This window comes from Sarcophilus harrisii, chromosome 4 (genome assembly GCF_902635505.1).
Source record: "Sarcophilus harrisii chromosome 4, mSarHar1.11, whole genome shotgun sequence".
NCBI lineage: Eukaryota > Metazoa > Chordata > Mammalia > Dasyuromorphia > Dasyuridae > Sarcophilus > Sarcophilus harrisii.
The window spans coordinates 106,403,663-106,421,232 of NC_045429.1; the positions used below are offsets into that span (position 1 = coordinate 106,403,663).

The 17,570-nt window shown below is 35.0% G+C and overlaps 1 protein-coding gene across 2 annotated transcripts in view; it reads right to left on the reverse strand.

The window, feature by feature from the left end:
* KCNH1 (potassium voltage-gated channel subfamily H member 1) overlaps positions 1-17,570 on the reverse strand; it is a 491,105-nt gene that overhangs the window by 439,888 nt on the left and 33,647 nt on the right. For both annotated transcript variants that reach the window (XM_031937311.1, XM_031937312.1), the window contains exon 4: positions 8,880-9,008. In XM_031937311.1, coding sequence (XP_031793171.1) covers positions 8,880-9,008 — 129 coding nt within the window. The remainder of the gene's footprint in view (positions 1-8,879; positions 9,009-17,570) is intronic.

The following is a 17,570-nucleotide window of genomic DNA, read 5'->3' on the forward strand; positions in this document are numbered from 1 at the left end:
AAGATTTAAGAAATATTACTACTTTTTTGCTACATCACACTTAGCTATTATGCTTTGATGGCAACTGTCATCCAGGAATGTTGTAAGGATCAAATGAAATAACATGTAAAGCAACTTAAAAACTTTAAAGTACATACTTCTGATACCTTCATATCTACCATCTCATTATTCCATAATTAGGTTAGATGTTTCCATTTTACAAATAGGGAAAATAAAACACACAGTTGATAGCATATAAGCGCTTTTCCACTAAAAAACATGGAACAAGTAACAGTCAGAGGTGATAATAAACTGATTCCCAGAGAAGAATTTCTTCCCAATACTAAGTCTAGGAGGATAGTTGACTCATTATATGTCTCAAGCTGGTCCAAACTTAGACTATCTGATAAGGTTCCCCCAGGGGTTCATTTTAGTTGGCAGTAGTTCTGGAAACTCAAGATTGATCCCCTAACTTCCTGGTTCTGAGGCCCTTGGGGTGACCAAGATGGTTCTACAGTTTGAGCTACACATAAAAAGGTTATACTATTTAGTCTTTGCTGATTTCCACCAGTTCCCTGAGTAAACAAGAAACATGGGTTCCCCTGCCTCTGAAATCTCCCTGCAAAAACTGAGAATTAGAGTTAATTGATCTGACCAAAATCTCATATAGGAGCTATTTTGCTTGTCCCCAAAAGGCAGGACTAGAAACATTAGTAGAAGCTATGGAGGCACTTAAGAACTAGAGGTGTCAGGGAATAGAATGGGCTGCCTTTGGAAGTAAAGTTTTTCTTCTCTGAGCACCTCTGAAGTCTCTGAGCAATAATAGAATAACCACACACTAGGGATGATAAAGATGCTTTGTGCTCAGGACAAATTGGACTAATAGATCTCTCAAGTCTTTCTCAACTCTGGGAGCCTATTAGTAAGTGCCAGAACTAGTACTGGAAAGCAGATCTCTTGATTCTCAGCTATGATATCATGATATCTCTTTTGGATCATTTCCTCCCTCCCAAGATGCTGAAAACACAATGGATACACAATAATTGTTTACTGAATGATTACATAAGTATGATAGAAGGCAACAGGTATTACATAATAGGAATTCCCTAAATGGTCAGGTCTCAGAACCCTGAGAGATCATTTGGTCTAATCTTCAACTTCCAATAAGGACATATCCAATTGGAATCAAGCAGAAGAGTGGTCTTTAAAAGTGACCTTCAGTATTATGATCTCAGTGTTTATGATTTGGGGGTGTTTTGTTCTTGGGTTTTTGTAAACACAGCAAGAAGAGAAATCAGCTTTTTGGGGGTCTTATTATTCTAAACATTCTGGGCTTTAATGAAAAAGCTAGAGGAACTCTCTGAGCTTCCTGATTCCATTAAGCAGAGAAATGATACTGCTTAGGGTCTGCTTGAAAAGCACCACATGAGTCTCCAGCTGTGAGATGATTATTAAAGTTTATGGAAGAGAACAAGAACAAGCCCTGTATGGTGCTTTCCTGGTCTCCTCTTGAATGGGCCTATGGACCATTTATGAAAGTGCTCGACTCAATCTGTTTTCAGGAATAGATCAGAATTTAAAGAAAATCAATTTTTTTAGACTCCTGCTGGTCTTCAGCCATGCTGCTCCTCAGCTCTAGAATATAAAGCTGAAATTAGACACTAAAAATATCCTAAGGGATTTGAAAATAAATCTATGTATATTTGTATGTGTACTCAAACACAAGGGAGTACATGTGTACCCATAAGTATAGAAACCAGAAATAATTACAATCAAAATAGGTACTTGCCTAGGGTAAAACATGGAACAGTATTTTTATTAATGTATCTTTTAAACATGGAAAATTAATATTCTTTTGCCTTTTTGACCCATTAATATTAGTGCTTTCCTTTGGATAATTAGCACCAATTTATCTTGTATGTATATAGATAGATGGATGGGTAGGTAGATATATAGATACACAGATACATAGATGGATATATAGATAAGGGTCTGACATATAGTAGGTGTTTAATAAATGTTTATTGACTAAGGTCCATTTTTGCCCAAAATCTATGACCCTATGATAATATGCTCACCATTTCAAAGCTTTAGCTCTCCCAGAATCCAACTCTTCCCTGTAAGGGTTGAATAAAACAAAACAAAACAAAAAAATAGGAAAGCAGAGTAGAGCACATGAAAATGTGAAGTCATTGAACATAAATATAGAAATAAATAGGACTTATGAAGTCATTTAACCTAAGCCATCTCATTTCATGGATAAGGAAACTGGGGCCAAGAAAAGTTAAATAATTCAACTAACATTATATATATATAGTAATCCTCAATACTGGAGAGTAGCATGAGAAAAATGAAGAAAGTTCATTTAAAAATACTATAAGAAAACCCAAAAAAACCCTAGAATTTTTAAAGTTGGACAAAAAAAATAAAGAAATTACCAACCAAAAAGAAGAGAATATAGAAGTTGGCAGAAACATCAGAATATGTGTAGAACATGACAGATACAATAGAAAAATTAACTGAGCAATGTCTTAAAGGCCTTGAACCACTGAATGAGCTAGCCTTTGAGGATTCTGACTCCAAAGCAGAAAAAGCAAGAAGAAATTCTGAAGAAAAAGATGTTTAGAATAAGACATGAAATAAAATAAATGTCTCTTTATAACACATAAAATGTATATAAAATATTTAACGATTGACTATTGGGAAATAATACTGCTGAAGTTTATCTTTGCCTTAGATGTAATTGGGGTTTTCTTTTATAAGTTGATAAAGGCCTGAACTGTCTGGTTCAATTGTTGGTTACATGTTTTTTTGTCTGTTTGTTTTTCCCTGACATTTAGTGGTAGAGAAATAACCACATTCAGTAAACTATTATAGTTTGGTTTGAGAAATTTGTATTGAAATACAAATGCTGTCTAGTTTTAATCTTATAATATTTTGTATAAACAGCATCTTCTCAAATGAGTCTGGAAAAAACTAAAATATTCTGGGTAAAAATAATTTTAATCCTTCAATAAGGAAAAAGAATCTAACCAAAATACCTCCAAAATAATCAAGTCAAATTAAAAAGCAAAGATATATTTGGACTCAGATTCCAAATCTAGCACTCTTCCTTTGGAAAAAGTAATGCATATTCTAGGAACAAAGGATAGATGAGAGATTCTGAGTCACTATCACCTATGCCATCTTGTTCTCTAGATTATGCCTTTTTTCTAGGATCTCTGCTTGTCCAGGGAAAGGGATAATGAAATGGCTATAGTAGCCATTGCTCCTTCACTGCATAACTTCGAGGGAATATATTCTTGGCAGACTTGACCTAGGAAAAACCTAGATAATAGCAAGCTCAAAAAAACATCAACCAAGGAAAGCCAGGCGTCCTATGACAGTTTTTCAGAGGCACAGGGAATAGAGATGGGAATCAAAGAATCACAGTACTTGGAGGCAAAAATTACCTTGTGGGCCATCTTGCCTAAACTCCTCATTTTAACATTGATGGAACTGGGGCCCACAGAAGTAAATGATTTGTCCAGAATCACACTGGAAGAAGCAGAGGATTTAGGCACAGAAGGAAGAAAATAGAAGGGAAAGAAGTAGAGTAGGGGAGAAATGGAAAGAGAGAGACAAAAAGGGGGAGATAAAAAAGGAAGAAAACAAGAAAAAGGATGGCCAATAATGGGTAGGGTTTCATGTTCTTTCCAATATCTATAGAACTACAGATTTAGAGGAAGAAGGGACGTGAGAAATAATTTCTATCTTGCTTCATAGTTACCTATTTAGGAAACAGGTCTTCCGACTCTAAATCTAGTGTTTTAAGAAAAAAAAAGCATCTTCTGATCTCCATGTCAATTAACTTGCATTTCCTAATTCTTCTTAGTTAAACCTACTACATCATCAACATTGTGTTTCAGCTTAAAATCTCTTTGAATTAATTCTTTCCATACTTAGAGCTATACTTGTAGCTTCTCCAGTTGAAATATAAGATCCATGAGAGTAGGACTGTTTCATTCTTTTTATTTCTATATTTGGCATCTAACATCTAACAAGAACATAGTAGGTACTTTATAAATGCTTGTGGATTGATAGGCTGATGCCTCTCGATTACCTGACAAATGGAATAGCTATCGGTTACATGATCCAAATTAATGGTTAATAGCTTTTCTCACTTTCTCCATCTTATATGGGGCCTCACACAATATGTTAGTTTAAACTTGGATAAATCTGACAGGGTTTTGCTCTAGCCAATGCAGCTTTGTACCATTTCTACTTCAGAGGACCTTTGGGGACACTGAAGTTGTTCTGGGAGAAATGGGAAATCACATTCTCCTGATGTCAAACTGAGTTACTCCCATTCATAGATAGAATAGACAATGTGATCTTGTGGAGATATGAGACATTTTGTAAACATGCATCCTGCTTAGGAGAGATAAAGTGAATAGAAACCTTGTTCTGAGCTCAAAACATCTGCTTCCCACAGGTCCATTTAGAAAATCAGATCCTAAGGCCCATGGGCAACTTAACTTTCCTTAGACTGCATAACAAGACATTTTGGTAAAGAAAATACGGACTTATAAATGTAAGCTGCAGATAGTAGTGGGTGTTTATTTCTCTCCCTTAAACCTTCTGCTTTTAACTACTAAAATGCAAATTGTTCTCACACATAACAAATTGGGATTGCTCCTACAAGTAACAGAGCTTCAGGGATTGATAAATTCTTCATCTTCTCTCCTGCATTAACTTCTATGTGAACAAATAATCTTATGAATTCCTTTTTGGGAAATACCATTCATATTTTAGGATAAAGCAGAAAAAAACAGAATAATTTTAACTACTCTGTGTCTTCCCCAATGTTTTCATTGGGGCCCATGTGAAAATGTAAGGATAAGAGGAGTAAGTTGAAATGGTCTTAGAGCACTTCCCCCCTGCCTTTCTTTCCTAATTCTTTGTCCTTCAATTTCTTGGCTGTAGTTTCATATTGCCATGGTCTTCTGCACTTAGCTGAAGTCTGGCTCAGAAGTTGGATATAAGAGATAGCTCTTTGAAAATAAATTTGCTCCTCTAAAATGAGGTTATTTAGTGAGGTGAGGTAGAAAACAAGAGAATGGTGACTCATTCCACAGTAAGCAATTTGCAGAGAAGATTCCAAGCCCAGCAGTCTATTCTCCTGCACTCACAGCCACAGGACTCCCTACTAAAACTGACTCAGAAGAAGGAATGAGGACAGAGAGAAAATTCCAGCAGCCTACTCTCAATTATCCATAATAACAGGGAATGAAGAGAGTAGGGACAATTGAAATCCACAAAGTACAGTTTCTCATTTTAGTTAAGTTTCAACCTACTCTCTTGTTCAACAATTTTAAAAAAGATGAAAGAAAGAAAAGTAGCAAAACTGACTTAAATTTTTCCTTCTCTCCCTGATTACTCATGATCTCTGTCAGAAGATGCTGGTAAGCAATAAAATGTCCCAAAATATGTGCAGCAAAGAAATGATGAAGAGGAAGAAGAGAAATCAAGATTTATGTATGGAATCATGAAACATTAAGTAATGAGAGAGGAGATATATCCATATATAACACAAACTAGGGTTATAATAGGATTTTACTATATATCATAAAGGAGAAAAAGAAGCAATACAGAAGCTATTTAAAAAAGGTGAATAGACTCCAGAAAAATAAAGCTATGATGCTTTATTATATCCAAAGTATATTTCTCACAGTAATCATGTGATTTAAGTAATACTAGCAGTAATACCTCTGTTTTAAAGAAAAAGAACCTAAAGCAATTAAAAGACTTTCCCAAAAGCATATTACTTGCTTGAGATCTAATTACAGTTAGTTCTCAATCATCTCTGGATAGATTGTCCATTTTTCAAATTTTATGTTGTGACTTATTTCTAAGCCACCTCTAACTATTGTCAAGACATACACTCAGGGAATATAAGCTAAATTTGAATATTAAATTGTATAAGTTAGACCTAGGAAAACCTTAGGTAAATTGAGAAGAGTGAAAGAAAATATATGTATGTGTGTGTGTGTTTGTATACATATGTGTGTGTGTATGGGGAGAGAGAGAGAGAAAAAGAGAGAGAGAGAGACACAGACCAAATCTACTATAGTGAATTGTAAATGCTGTTATCAAAGTGACTATTAATGCTGACCAAGGTGCTGAAATAAACCCTGGGCTCCATCTTCAAGACACAGAAGAAACAAAGTCAAGGCCAAAAAACAAACAAACAAACAAACAAAAAAGCATTGTAGAAAGTTGAAGGTGGAAAAGACCTTAGAGATCATCTGGTCTAATCCTGTTTTTTATAAATGAGGAAACTAAGGCTGAGAGATGATTAATTTCTCATCCAAGATCACACAGAGAATGAGCAATGAAGTGAGCAAACTCATCTTCTCTCAATCTCTAGCCACCATACCCCAGTACCTCTCAGGAGCACATTCAAGGCATTGAGGGTAACTTTTTTCATTGACCTACTTAGTGCTTAGGGATGTTGATAAAACTGCAATTTGTATAATAGTAACCACTCTTCATGGGTGAAATGTTCTATTCTGTTTTATAGCAGAGTCAAACCAAACTTCCACCTGTCAGAGTGGTGCCTGTAATTCCTGTTATCAGGAAAATGGGTACATCAGATAAGCTCCAGAATTCTATGTTTTCAGTGATGTTCACATTAAGTCTAGCACCAATTTGGTACATTCCCAGACTGCCCAGTCTAGGTGGGAAATGGATCAGTTAAAAGCATCTGTTCCAATAAGCAGTGGAATTGGGTTGGAAAATGACTGCTGCACTTCCAGCCTAATTAAAACAAGGAACCTCAGGTTCAAAACAAGAACAAATTACCCAGGTACAATAAGACTGGTAGATTGCCACATTACTTATAATGGACAATCTTTGAAGAGACATTAAATGAGCTATACTAATCTTGTTCCTACTATTACAGATAGTAATTTTCTGAATTTAAACAAATCAAGAATTGAAGTTTTCCTATTTCTCTAACAAAGAGATAAAATAGCTCCTAGTTTCAGAAAGAAAAGGGAATAGGGTAAATGCTTACATACAAATATATAATTAGTTCTCTTTAATCAATCCTCACCAGAACCCTTTTGATTTATTCATGGTCCCTATTGCAAGGGAGTTCACCACTAAAACTCATTAAAAGGAAATGATGCATTTGATTCCTGAAGCACTGACCTGAGTAAGCTTTATTATATAATCTTGATTTATCTATTCTGTCAGATACATCAGAATCAAATAAAGACTGCTAGATGCCAAGGGAAAATATGCTTTTTCTTCACACATCTTTATGACAAGGATATCCATACTATTGTTATTGTCTCATCAGGATATCTAAGCTGTTTTGTTGTCATAGAAAATTAGATACTCGCATATTGGCAAAACTGGTAACATGGCATAATCATATTTGAAGGGAAAAAAATAGAAAAATGTTACTAAATGTAGTTAGCTTTAAAATATGAAGTGCATGTTTAGAATTGTGGATTTATATCCCTAGAAGAGAACAGGGATCAGCAAGTTCAACTCTTTCTTTGCCAACAAATGGGGAAATGGAAAGGACCTGCTGGAGATCACATCATAAGATAATAAGCTCATAGATTTAGAGCTAGAGGAACCTTTAAGACTGACCTGTTCATCCCATTATTTTGCAGGTAAGGAAACTGAGGCCTAGAATAGGGAAGTGATTTGTCCAAGATTATATCAAAGAATTGTAGGATCTTAGCTGTAGAGTTGTAGCTTTCTTAGAGGTCATCTAGACCTACTCCATCATTTTATAATTGAGAAAATTAAGGCCTGGAGAACAGAAGGGGCATGCACAAAGTCCTATCATAGAATCATATATTTTAAACTAGAAGAGGCTTTCAAGGCCATCTAGGTTAATCCCCTCATGTTACAGAGAAGGAAGCCGAGATTCAATAGGTTAACAGGTAGTAGAATTTGAAATCAAATCCTATGACTCCAGAACTAATGCTCTTTCTATTGAACCATACTGCCTCCCTAAAGTCCCTTAATCTTTCGATTTGCCCAGACAGCTCTCTAAACTGCAGAGTAGGTTTAATCTGAATTGTGTATGTGTGTGTGTGTGTGTGTGTGCGCGCACACACACACACACACACACACACACACATCATTACTAACCCACCAACAAGAGGATTTTGGCTTTGAGCCATTTTTTCAATTACAGTGATTGGCTCAGGCTGAAAAATTCACTTGCTCTGGTAGGTCCCTATTGTTTTTGAGGCATATCTTTAGGAAGTGGCTGGTTAGGGTGAGGATTTCAGTCTATGGTATTAACAGAAAAAAAATGCTGTTTAAGGTCATGAAACAGACTAATAAGGAACTGAATCCAATGTTAATTAGTTTCATTAATACTGTTATCTAAGCATATAATCTTGCTAGTCATAGACTGAACTAAATAAACCACCTTGATGGAAATGATTGAAATTCTACCATTGCCTTTCATGAACAAAATAGAGTCTATGCCTTTTTAAAAAAACATATTTGAATATCTGAAATGCATCTTATTGTATGAGCACACATAATTCATTCAGTTCTAAGAGTCTGACCAAATTCTATTCACTGTTGGGTAAGTGACCATTATCATCTGAAAATTTGGAATGCTTCTCTGATGCTGCTAGAATTATCCAATGTTAATTGGCACTTATTCCTTTTGCTTTCCAAGCAGAACCCCAAGCTTCCTCCCTTCTGCTTCCTATCCCAATTTATTCCAGGGTGACATTTTACCTTCCTCCAACATAAATTAGAGTGTAATTTTTAATTTTTGTGCTTAGATTGCCTTGGCAACCTCGAATTCGGTGTAGATTCCTGGGCCGTGCTGGAGAAAGAAAGTATAAAATGTATCTATACAAATCAGAATTACAAACCTTTACATGAATCATCCTCAATTGGCTGTTTGAATGCTGTTATGTCACTGAAAGTGCAAAGAAATAAAACCACTTTATCCTGTTCATTTCGAATTGGAGCAATTTTCACAAAGAACCACACAGGTGTCCCTGAAAAGAATATCAAAAGGATGGTCAGTGATTTGCATTTTCATTCAAGACTCTATGGTGGCAAAGGGTTCAGGGAATGAATAGGTGCAGATATTAATTTTATGAGAGAAAAAAGGCATCTGATTCCTTCAGGTGCTAGGTGATTGCATAATTAATTTCTTTTCTTCACAGATTTACAATATTTACCTTAATATCTCAGATGGGGATTTACTTCAGACAAGTTCCAATAATTTTACAAAAACTGATCTCACTTACCTTTGTGTAATATCCAAGATTAGTAAGTAGCAAATCAATGTATCCCATATAGAGAAACTGAGGCACAGAGAACCAAAGTTTCCCCCCATCCCACTATGTGATCAGATATAATTGCTAAGAAAAGAATGAGCATTTTCTACACTGGCTAATGGAGTACATATCCTCAGTTTTGATTCAAATTCACCTTTTAAAGGACTCTGAAGATTATGGTTTTGAAATCCACAAATGTGATACATACGGTAAACATATGTCATTCTCTACAAAGGGACAAAGTAGTATGTGTCAAGGGTTGGAAGAGGGGAAGAGGAAAAGAGATACAGAGAGGTATTAGGACATGGAGAGAAAAGGTAGAAGAAGAATAGCCATGATGATTCTCTCTAAGGGGCCCTCTGATCATAGTCACAGAAATATCTCTGAAAAATCCAGAAAGAATATATTGAAAAAAACTTGCACTCTCATTTATCTTGCTCCTGAAATCAAATGATAAGAATATAGACTTCAAGCACTACTTATAATGGTTAATCAAAATAAGGACCAGTTAAACCTCTCTTTACTTACTATTCATAGTGGAACCAAACCCTGCACAATGTCCTAAAACCTGAGTCAATTCAGTTTCTACTTTTAAAAACATTTAAAAATATTTTAAAAGTTTCATTATTTTATTAATTATATATATATAATTTTTGTTATTATAGAAGATTATTTCATCTGAGTTCACCATTTAAAATATGCTTGGTGAGTTTTGTATACAAAATTATGATATCCATTTTAAAGAAAAAAACTGAGGTACAGAAAAGTGATTGTGCTTGCTCAAGCACATTGATCATGGTGGCAGAATTCCTGACAAGTGGACCAGCCTTCTAACTACCATGATCTGACTCTACTTAACATTCACATTCACAATAGTTCCCACCAAGTTTCAAATAGTCAGAGCACAAGCACCCACTTACTTCTAATTTAGGTTTATATTTTGCTAAGGTGGAAAAAAATGATGATGTAGATTCACAATGGGCACAAAAAGAGGGACCTGAATTTTTTTACCTCTACCTTGAACATGAAATAATGGAAATATGCTGTCTTTACTACAAAAAGAAGGCGATTCTGACCCATAGGTCAATAAGACCTCTGCTTTAAGGAATACTCCTTCAAACTTAAAAAAATTCCCCCATAACAGAAATAAGGCTACATTTATCCCATGTCTGCATTGTTAACAAGGTGTGCATTCATGAAAAGTTTGACTAGAACTAGCTGTGCAGTAATAGGCAAAACTAGAGTATATGGGAATCAAACTGATGATCTTAGCCTCAATAACAACATGTTCTACACATCTATTTTAAAAACACCCAGGTCTGATATTAGGCATAAAATTGAGCCTGGGAAAAGGTGGAGGATAGACCCAAACTTATCCCCAAATAGAATACAGCTGCCTCCCCCCAGGATGACACATACATGGTGCATAGATCATCTGTCACTAGAAAGAATAATTATCAGCTTCATGAATTAGGGTTCCATTTACATTGCTATCATCAAGCCTAATTATCTGTTGGCTGAAATAAGACCTTATGTCTTGATAGCAGGTGTTTGTAAAGGATATAGAATTACACAGCTGTTCTTCCAAATCTCCCCCGTACATAATTCCTTCCATAATCTCCCTCCCAACATAATTATTCACATACCCTTGCTCCAATCATAGCAGACACTTTAATATATAATATCATATGTGATACAAATATTTTTATGTATGTCTGATGTTTCATGCCTTTTTTTAATAATATAATAATAACTGACATATATATATATATATAGATATCACTTGAAGGATAATGCAACATCCTCAAAATAAAAGGATAGGGTGGAAGAGTAGATAATTTGATGAATTTGGAAGCAAGAAGATCTGACCTTGAATCTTGCTTCACACACTTCCAGGTGTGTGAGCAAGTCACTCAATCTCTCTGTTTGTTCAATAGAAAAATAAGAGGACCTGACTCAAGGATTCAAAATTTATGATCATGTAACCCCATAAAGTAGGTACTGCAAATGTTATCAATTTTTTTTACAGATTTGGTTTGATGCAATTCAACATCATTTATAAGCACATATTATTTGCAAGGTATTGGGCTACAAAGCCCTCCCTCCCTCAAAAAAAAAGCATTAAATGGGCTTTTTCATCAAGGAGCTTTCATTATTTTTGAGTATGAGGAAACTGAGGTACAAGCAAGTTAAATGATTTACTTGAAGTCACTGACCCCAGGTGTCCTATTCCAACTAGAGTACACTAAGCTGTGCCTGTCTATGTTTGAGTCACTTATACTTTTTGATAAGAGTTAAAGCTTTCATAGGGTAGCTCTCTGTACATAGTACTCTGGACAGTTCCTGGTGATAATAATGGTAAAGTTGTATCTTCTACCATAGTGCCCTATACCTTAAGGTTTAAATAAATACTAAAGTGCATAAAACACTGATCTGCCTAGATACAATTTCTTTCTTAAAGAAAAAAAGAAAATGAACATTAGAATGTGGAAAAGCTATTCAAAGATCATCAAAAACTGATCGAAACCAACTGGGATGGAGATATAAAGAATGAAAGTGGCTTTGCCATTTGTCCCATACCCCACTGAGCCTGTGTATTGCAGGAGATTTCATGGGGTAGAGATCTTGCATGCCATATGTGTCTCAATACCTAAAGACAGCAGGGTGGTGAAGGCACTGGGTCCTAGATTAATAAAGTAAGTGCTTCAGCAGAAAAAAAAATGCTATAAACATCTGCCTGCAAAGAAAGAGTTATATCTCAGAATTACAGAAAATCCTTGAAGTTCATCAAGTCAGGTGTAATGAGGGTTTGATATTTGTACAGAGTGCATCAATCGGCTGATGTGATTTTTCTCCATGTGTAGAAGCTGAGAAACTACTTTTTGGGAAAATTATGATGACTTGTAATGAATATACCTTGGAGAGTCTTTATAACATGAGCAGAAATTCTGTAACTGGTTCTATTCTCCTAATACATGGTTAAGAGTAGGTTTATTTTTGATTAATTGCATAGCCAGAATTGGAAGTGTCTGAGGAAATAGCCTACATTTCACTTCATTCTTTTTTTCTCCAGTGCTATGGGAGGTTCTTAGTGTATCTTTTGTTCATAATGTCCAGTACTATACAATTCTGTAAAAAATATCCCCCTATTATATATATATCCAGTGTGTTTGGCACAATATTTAGCACAGAGTAAGTACTTGACAAATAATTTTTCATTTTTTGGTAATATCTATTTCACTTTGCATCAATTCAAACAAATTATACCATGTTTCTTTGAATTCTTATATTGGTCATTTCTTACTGAACAATAATTTTTTATGACATTCATATACCACAAGTTGTTTTTTTTTAACTATTTCCATTTTGTTTCTAGTTCCTTGCTACTACAATAATTATTTTTATTGTCACTTCAGTCACATCTAACTCTTTTGGGGTATTCTTGACAAACTATGGAATGGTTTATAATTTCCTTCTCCAGCTCATTTTGCAGATAAGGATCTGTACAGGATACAGGATAGACAAACAGGATAAAGTGATTTACCCAGGGGCACATAGTTAGTTAGTGTCTGAGGCCAAACTCAAACTCAGGAAGATGTCTCCTGACTCCAGACCAGGCATTCTATCCACTGTACCACCTAACTAGCCAACCACAAATGATATAAGTAAAATAAACATACATAAATAATTATAAATAACAAAAAGTGAGATGTTCTTTTACAGCATTGTCTCTGACTGGATAGCAAGAACAATGGAATCCCTGAGAACATCCAAAAGTACTGGGGCAAAGAGAATGAAGTGAAGAATATGTCCATAAATATTTTGGCATATATTAGACCTTTGTTTTCATCTCTGATTTCTTAGCACATATACCCAGTTGTAGAAATTTTGAGTCAAAGAAGATGAACACTAAACTTATCTGGAAAGGCTCTGCCAACAATAAATTAGTGTGATTTTTCTTTCCATAACCCTCTAATAATGACTGTTCCCATTTTTGTCATCTTTGCCAATTTATATTGTATTAGGTGAAAATTCAGATTTGTTTTAATTTGCATTTCTCTTAGTTTTAGTGATTTGGAGCATATTTTCAATCAGCCATTTGTGGTTTATAAATTTTTTTCTGAAATTTTTCCAATCTTTTGACCATTTTCTTATTCTACTGAGAATATTTTTTAAAAAACTGATAAGTATCTTTGTGCATAAAGCATTCCTACTAAGCTAAAATAAATAATGAGTCAATGTAGCCCTTGTCCTCAGACAGTATTAGTTGGGATTGTCAGTAAAATCTCTCAAATAATCCTTCTTCTCTCTTCTGATATGTCATCATTTTTGTTTAGATCTTTTACATGTGAAGACCTTTCTTTAGGTCTTCATTTCTCCATGCCAATACTATTGCAATATCCTCCTGTCTAGTCTATCTATCTTAAATCTTTTTTCCTGCAGTTCATATTTCATTAAGACACCAAAGTGATTTTCCTAAAGAAAAATCTAATCATGTCACTGCCAAATTCAGTAAACTCCAGTGGCTTCTTATCACCTTGGGGTTCAAATCAAAATTCTCTGGCATTCAAAGTCTTTCATTACCCAGCCTCCTCCCATTTTCCCAGTCTTGTTATATCTTAAACCACCACTACATACTCACTTTTTAATCCAATGACACTGGCCTCCTTGATTGTTACTTATATAAAATGCTTCACTCCTTGATTCTGGGCATTTTCTACCCATGTCTGGAATGCTCTTGATCCTCATCTTTCCCTCTTGGCTTTCCTTACTTTCTTCAGTTCCCAGATAAAATCCAATCTTCTACATTCCTTCTTAATTCTAGTGTCTTCCTCTGTTGATTATTTTCCATTTATCCTATGCATAGTTTGTTTATACACAATTGTTTACATGTCATCTCCTCCACTGGATTGTGACAGGCATGAGAGTAGTGACTACTCTTTGCCTTTCTTGTATCTCCAGGACTTAACATTGTGCCTATCACATAGTAGGAGTTTAATAAATTATTATTGACTGATAGATAACTAAGATAAAAAAAATAGAGAGTTGGAAAAGCCTTTAGAGATCTTTTAGAGACCAACTCCTTTGTTTTAGAGATCATAAAACTGAAGTCCAGAGAGTAAACAACTTCTTCCTGGTAAAACACATATTAGGGATTTAAATCCAATCCTTTGACTCCAACTCTAGCATTCTTTCCACTATATCATGCCTCCTATTACAAATACCACACAAACAACTCTAATATAAAGTATTATATGATAAATTTATTAAAGAAGTATAACACTAAAGACTCATTTGAAGGGGAAGGGAGAAAAAGGAAGGAAAGGAAATAAGTAAAGGCTTCATTTAGAAAGAAAAGGATTCAATTTTGTCCACTATATTTTTATTTAGATAGCTAGAAAGATATTTATGTATATACACATATATACATATATGTATGTATGCACATGTATATATACAAACATGGAGAAGATAATAAATATTTATAATGTAATATAGGCAAGAACAAGCAAAAAGATAAAAATGATTTTTAAAAATACAGATTCAGTAACATTTCACTACTCCATTTTCTTCCTTTATTCATAGCTAACATTAAATCATAAACAAGTTTCTTCCTACCATCCAGCTTTCTTCATGCTGACTCTTCCCTACTGCTCAGCAAATACATATTCATAGGAAAAATGTATTGTATATTATCCTGAGTAAAAGGTAATCAGGAAGAAAAAATTGCTATAAAAATTGTGTCTAATTTTCTAACATATGGCTCCTGGATTATCTGTTGCTTTTGGATATCTGTACTCCAACTCCTTCCAGTGGCACAGTTATTTGGGAGACTATTATACAAGTTTAGGTTCTGAGAGCCTTGAAAAAATCCAAAGCTTTGGCTACATGAGTGGTTTGGCTAAGTTTCATTGCAGTTCAAAATCACTAGACAGTGGGATTTAGCAGTCACCTAAAAGTTTTGATTCAACTCCTAATTTACAAGCCAGTTTCCAGCATACCCTGCCTCTGTTCCAAAACAAAACTTGCTATAGTTTTTTTTTTTATAAAAAGTAAAGAACACTTGAGGCAGCTAGCTGGTGCAAAGGATATATTGCACTGGCCCTGAAATCAGATGGATTTGAGTTCAAATTCAGCCTCAAATAGTTAACACTAGTTGTGTGATTCTGGGCAAGTCACTTAACTCCAATTTCATCTCACTCTCTCTCTCTCTCTCACACACACACACACACACACACACACACACAGACAATAAAAAGGATTTGACTAGTCTGTACATAGTGAACTATCTTTTATTATGGGACATAAAAGATATGTCCCATTTCAAAATCAGAAAAATAAGGAATTTATCTTTAAAAAGAAAAAGAAAAATCAAGCAAAAAAACCCTCAATAGTTCATTTCTATATAAAACATTAAAACTCTCCTAATCAAAACAATCTTGGCACCCAATGCCTAATGCCATGTTGACTTAGTTAAAGCCTCTGTAGTTATTTATCTTCTCAGTATGAGGCAACAAAATTTTATTGCACCTTAGAAAACTCCTTTCCTTGCCTGCCCTCTCCTGTCCTAACTCTCCCTCCACACCTCAACAAAAACAAAATAAAACAATCTACTCCACAGATCAAACATCCTTAATTTCTGAGAAGATAGACCATTGACCTAAGAGTGGCCAGACTGTCAATAACTCCAAAGCAGAAAGAAAGGTGGTCATAAGCTTCTCTGTGGATTCAAATAAACTGAAGCGGGACAAGACTGTAAGAGATAGAGTGGGAAGGGGATAGAGATAACAGAGAATCTCAGGGCTAGAAAGAACTTCAAAAACTCTCTAGCCCAACCCATGCCTGTCCAGGAATCCCTGTCTCAGGCAATAACTGGGCCAGTTCCTTAACTTTAACTAACCCTAACATAAAGTAGGGATAATAATAGTACTTACTTTTAGATTATTGTGAAGAGCAAATGAAAGAATAGATGTAAAAGGAATTTACAAATTTTAAAGTGTAATATGTGCGATCTGTTATTATTTTTGTTCTACAACAGATCAAACAAAAGGTCTTTTAGCCTTTAGTGAGAGAGAATTCTCTGCCATTTCAAGCAGCCCATGCCAATCAATCAATGAACATTTCTTAAGTGCCATTCACTGCACTAATCACTGGGAACACAAAAGAAGACAGAAAAACAGTCCCTGCTCTCAGTGAGGGAAACAGCAAGTAAATATAAACAAAGCAAGGTGTATGCAGGATAAATAGGAAATAATTAACAGAGGAAAACCTATTTGTGGGTAACTATTTTTTAGAAAATATTAATTTACACTGAATGGAAATATGCTACTCTTCAACTCTTGTCACTTTACATGTTCCATTTTATCTACATTACCTCTACCCTAACAAATTCAAGCTGCTTGCTGATGTGATCTCAATTAAAAACCGTTCTCATTAGCTTGATTCTCTATTCAGATACTTCCTTCCTTATTGGTCATTTCCCACCAAAGAAGAATCTTAAGGAAGAAAACTTTCTATCTCCATCTCCAAACGATTTCTTAGGAAGGAAAAACAAAAAGGGAAACATGATTTCCCAAATGTTCCAGATAAAAGACAAAAGATTAATCACATCCCTTAAAAAGAAGATTGATGCCCAAATTCAGGAAAGGCAATACATCTGAAAATTTGGCTGATGCCAAAAGACTGCTACTATGAAAAATGGCTTTTCTATAGGTGAAAACATGAGTGCTCATTGAGTTAAAGCGATTTGTTCATCCTGTGGGCCTTAGTCCTTATATTAGCTATTTCTATCCACCCGTTAGAGCAGACAGAATTAAGGTTATAAGATTTGGCTTTGAGTTTCCATCATTCAGAAAGTCCTGACAGTAGGCAGCTCAGTTTCAAGTACACAAGAGTCACTCACTTTTTCATTTTCTCTATCAATCTTCCATCCATGCAAGACCTTTTCACATGACTTTCCTCTGTAAAGAAGGGCGGAGGCCAATGTTCCATAACAATAGAATTACAAATAATTTATAATGGGGAATAATTTCTGCAGTTCCAACATGAAGTGGAAGGAGAAAGTATTTTTATGGACTCATCAGGTGGGGAAGAAAAAAGAAAACTTGTATGTGAGCATACTAAGGAAACTAGGTGGTGACCTAGAAATACTTAGAAATCAAACAAGGAAACAATCTCTGACAAGTGTCTTAAATACTTTGACTTTCCAGTCCAAAATACTTCTTTTTGGGGGCAGCTAAATGGTACAGTGGATAGAGCACCAGCTCTGGAATCAGG